The sequence below is a fragment of the Malurus melanocephalus genome, unplaced genomic scaffold, assembly GCF_030028575.1.
Source record: "Malurus melanocephalus ecotype Western Australia unplaced genomic scaffold, MMel_1.1 scaffold_794, whole genome shotgun sequence".
NCBI lineage: Eukaryota > Metazoa > Chordata > Aves > Passeriformes > Maluridae > Malurus > Malurus melanocephalus.
Genome location: NW_026624026.1, coordinates 14,481 through 19,581, shown reverse-complemented (window position 1 = coordinate 19,581; position 5,101 = coordinate 14,481). Strand labels below are relative to the sequence as shown.

The 5,101-nt window shown below is 38.0% G+C and overlaps 1 protein-coding gene across 1 annotated transcript in view; it reads right to left on the bottom strand.

Annotated features, from left to right (window-relative positions):
* Nucleotides 1–2,830: 2,830 nt before the first annotated feature.
* Nucleotides 2,831–5,101, bottom strand: part of LOC130584899 (uncharacterized) — a 4,990-nt gene continuing 2,719 nt past the window's right edge. Inside the window, 2 exon segments of the mRNA XM_057385152.1 lie at nt 2,831–3,598; nt 3,600–4,956. Coding sequence (XP_057241135.1) covers nt 3,292–3,598; nt 3,600–4,345 — 1,053 coding nt within the window. The 5' untranslated portion in view covers nt 4,346–4,956 and the 3' untranslated portion in view covers nt 2,831–3,291.

Here is a 5,101-nt window from a genome sequence, read left to right as displayed (position 1 = left end):
AGAGATTTTAGGGAAAAATATAACAAATTTAATAAAATAAGGAAACATAGTGCTTGAAAAACAAGTGTGGAGAGGATAAAAGTCACTGTGACTGTTTTGGGTTAAAATTCTTCTCCTTTTGTTCCCTTTCTTTGGGAATTTTTTCTTTGCCATTTGTTGCTGGGATACACTAATTACCRGGTCATCCTTTTAGTGGCTGGGTGATTAACAGAGACAATGATACTGATTCAAAAATGATCTGAGCAAGACTCCGCAACTTATATAATTTTAAGTTGTGAAGTAGGTATGTTTATTGCAGCGCTGGGTGAGCAGGAGGTACTCCTCTAAGCCGCCCACCCCGCAGCACGGGCACCGCTTGGTATATATCAGGTTACATGTTACACATTCACCGAGTTTTGCAATTCGCCTATAAAAATGCATGACCTGTCCTCGCTTTGTATTATAATGAGTTTAAAAGTCATTTCTATGTGCTCACGCCTGTGCCGTGTTATCTGGTAGTGGGCTCCGGGGGGGTCCAGGAGGAAGTAAAATACTCATCCTCTTGTCTTGAACTTTTCACCTTTCTCTTTTGCGCATGCTCTCTGGGTCCCTGGCCCAAGTCCAAACCAACAACTCTGGTTTTGACCAGAGCAGGGGTTCCACGCGTAAGGGCTGGGTCACAGTCCCTGCTTTTGTCAATAATCTTTTACTTTTCATTCTGCTTTGACAAACACAATCAATGTTAAGTAAGCAATATACATTGTCTAGCAAGCAGTTTCTAACAAGTTACCCTGTAACTTCTAAATTCCCTGCATCATTCTCCTCTTTTCTATAAAATTAGTAAATTCTTTTACTAATACATATATTTTTTTTAATAAACTTTTATGARAGGTGTTTCTTAATGCTTTACTATGTGCGTTKGACAGAGAAGTCAGAATCGCTACTTGTTATAACATTTGCCAATTCTAAACAAATAACACAAAAGATAAAATGAAGCTAACACTAACTAATAATAAAAGAACAACAATACGGTGACAAAGTGTATTTAGAATACCAGTTGCAGTAGGTGACTACCTAAAGAGCACATCCTACTAGTGATGACTTGCATCTTGTCCTGCCCTTTGCAGGATTTTGCTTATCTTTTCTGAGTCATGATGTATAGTAATTAAAGTTTTCTTTCTATTTTCTTGGATTTCTTTCAAAATTTCAATCAAGTTTTGATGCTTTACTAATTGTCTTATTAATGTAAGTTTCATTCTAATAGGTATGGGTGACAATTTGTGGTACATAGTGTAATTAGACTTTATTAATTGGTGGGATACAACTGGAGCAAAATACGAAAAGTCACACTCAATTATCTTAATAAAATTACAGATACAAAAATTAGAATAATTCTTAATATTTAAGGTTATGTTATTACTATTTATCTTTATAGAAGCACAAACAGTCTTTAAGCACACACAACCTTGACTAATATACACAAGCACAGTCTTTTGACTGGAATCTGGATGGGCTTCAAAGCGGCAAATGCCTTGCTCCGTATCAAGGCATGTCTTGGGCATCAATTGTATTGCTTTTACAGATAAACCCTTGTTGTTCTCRTGCAATACAGGATTCTAAATTCACAGTTTGCTACGTTTTCTCTACTATCTGGGCTCATACTCTATGTTTAGAGGGATAGAGCACTGTTTTCTCATGGTTTAATCTTAATGCAACAATGGGGTGGATAATGTAGACAGTAGCATTACTTATAGTGAGCACAAAGGCTGTGGCTATATTGTCAAAAGGGTCATAGGTAAAGTTTACCAGGGTCTACTAAGATTGAAATTTTTTTTCTAGATCAGTGGCATAGTCTCAAACAATTTTCCGAATTTCAATGGGAAAAGTGCCTTCACTACTTTCTCTTATAATTAAGGCGGCTGCTGACTGTGTCTATAGTTGTGCCTGTATACAACTAAGGGCTAAGGATACATTGTCCTRGACTATATTAAGTGCATTTATTATTAATTCATGGTCTTGTTTGTTAATTTTTTCTCATTTTGGTAACACTTTTGAAACTTGCTACTGCTCACTCTCTAATGATAGTAGAGAAGATTGCAGGGGTTGTCTTAATTTTACTAAATCATTAGTTATAATGGCTAATTTATTCACTAATATTTTTGAATTAATTCTATTTAAAACTCTTAATCTTGTCCCAAACACTTCAGTTAAGTCTCTTTGTGTTCTACTCTTGAAGGGCACTTGTTTCTTCAACTAAGTTACCCACCCCTTGAAGGATGTTTGTAGGAAAGGAGAACATGTTGGTTGGATTTCAGAAACATTGATCTGCATTGTCAGTTCAACACGCTTGAGAGATCACTCTGGGTTAAACAACAATTGTTGTTGATCTGTGTTTTTTATTACATATGGGCCAGTTTTATAAATTTTGGGTTCAAGTTTAGGTGGTGTAAGTTTGGATTTGGGACTGAGTGCTGGYATAGGTTGTAATAGGTCCACCTATGGCATTTATTTTAAATTTGAATGAGAGCCCTATTGTATCCTGGGCCCAAAGACAAATTACTTCAACAGTCTGTACTAACGTAAAAGTATACTAACAATCTAATTTACTCGAACTAGTACAAATTTCATCATGMTTATCAATAGGGGTAGCTGAGACACTTATCTTGATTGCTTTTTCATAGGCAGTCTCATTAATTATTCGGCATCTTATTTTGATTACTTTACTTACAGTCTTTTGAAGCTGCCATGCTCTTTGTTTTTCTTATTCTTGTCTTGCATATACTTGATTTTCGTGCATACCTACAGTTAACAGATTTAAACTTTTTATATCAGAATACTTTTTTATGGATCTAGTATACTGCCAGATACCTTGAGACTAAGGCCAATCAGTATTGCCCTGGCTAGAGGTACTMTCCCATTTTTGGATTATAATTATACTTCCCGGGCCTTGGCGGTTCTGGTGGGAAAGGCTTCTGGCTACCCTGAAAAGGTATTTGTTAATACTAACAAGTATTGATACCCCCCTTTTCTTGGAAGTTCTGTGAAATCAATTTGCCACTGCTGTCTAGGTCTATGGCTTCTTCTAATTTGACTAAGTTTTATTTTGGGAGTAATTTTGGGTTTAGTCTGGAGGCAAATGTCACACTGCCGGGTTACCTGCTTGATGGTATCTTGTAAATGCCTGGCAATAATTTTATTATTTAGGTAATTATACAAAGCATCTACACCCCAGTGTGTTTTCTGGTGTTTTTTTCTAATTAATGACTACAACAAATAAGAAGGTATTATTATCCTTCTTTCTGCTGTGATAGCCTATCCTTCTTGGTTATATGTTCCTTTTTCATTTTTAATTAACTTTTTATTTTCTTCATTGTATTTAGGCTTACCTTCTAGGGAGACCTTCTCATCTGGGATCAGGGCTCCTTCTGTTGTTATCTGGCCTTTTGCTGCTTTTTTTGCCTCTCTGTCCGCCAGCTCGTTTCTTTCCTCTAATTCAGAGCTCACCTTTTGGTGTGCCTTAATGTGCATGATTGCCACCTTTTTAGGTAGCTGGACTGCTTCTAACAGYTGCAATATTTCTTGTGCATGTTTGATATTTTTTCTTTGTGAGTTCAACAGTCTCTTTCTAAATGGCTTCATGTGCATGTACAATTCTAAATGCATACTTTGAGTCTGTATAGATGTTTATTTTCTTTCTTTTTGCTATTTCTAGGGCACGTGTCAGAGCAATTATTTCAGCTTTCTGTGCAGAGGTGTTTGTTGGCAAAGGTCTAGATTCTATTACTTTTTTGCAGGTAGCAACTGCATACTCAGCCTGTCACTTTCTACTAATAACATAACTGCTCTCATTAGTGAACCAGGTTTCTGCGTCATCTAAAGGGGTATCCTTCAGATCCCGACGACTGGAATATGTAGCTTCGATGGTTTCTAGACAATCGTGGTGTACCGGCTTTCTTTCATTTCTGCTGAGGAAAGAAGCTGGGTGGACAATGTTAGTCACTACTATTTCTACATCATCCTGTTCTACTATGATGGCTTGGTGTTTTAAGAACCTCTGTGGGGAAAGCCAGTGGCCGCCTTTYATTTCTAGCACTGCAGACACTGTGTGTGACACCAGCACAGTCATTTTCTGGCCTAATGTAAACTTCCRTGCCTCCTGAATGTTTATCACGACTGCTGCAACAGCCCTGAGGCACCCCGGCCATCTTTTGGCTGCTGTATCTARTTGTTTTGAGAAATAAGCAACTGCCTGTCGGTACGGACCCAGGTCTTGTGCTAATATTCCCAAGGCAATTCCCTGTTTCTCATGGGAGAACAGAAAGAATGGTTTACTCATGTCTGGAAGTCCTAGAGCTGGTGTTGACATGAGGGCATTCTTTAGCTGCTTAAAGGCCTTTGTGGCTTCCTTTGTCTACTGGAGATCCCTCTCTTCTGTGTTTATGAGAGCAYATAGGGGCTTTAGAAGTAAACCATAATTATAAATCCAAAGTCTGGACTAGCCCGTCATTCTCAAGAATGTTCTGAGTTTTTTCACAGTTTGAGGTTTCGGGGTCTGGCAGATGGCTTCTTTGTGATCCTGCCCCAAGCTCCTTTGTCTTGCACAGATCTCATGGCTTAGGTAAATTACCTTTTTTTTTTTCATTACTTAGGCCTTTTTCTTGGAAACCTGGTATCCCTGCAGTCCTAGGAAATTTAGCAGGCTTACCGTCCASRTAAGATAGGCCTCTTCAGTCTTGGTAGCTATCAAGAGGTCATCCACATATTGCAACAGTTTTCTTTTTGATGCTGGGACCTCCTAGGATTCTAAGTCCTTGGTAAGTTGATCTCCAAATATGGTAGGACTATTCTTGAACTCTTGAGACAACACTGTCTAGGTGAGCTGGGTTTTACGCTTACTTTTAGGGCTTTTCTATTTAAAAGCGAATATTTTCTGGCTGGCTTCGTGGAGAGGGAGGCAAAAGAAGGCATCCTTCAAATCTAGAACAGTAAACTAAATTAATTCTGGTGTTAATTCAGTTAATAACRTRTATGGATTTGCTACTACAGGGTAGAGGTCTTCTGTAATCTTATTTACAGCCCTCAAATCCTGTACTACCTGGTATGATCTATCAGGTTTGCGAAC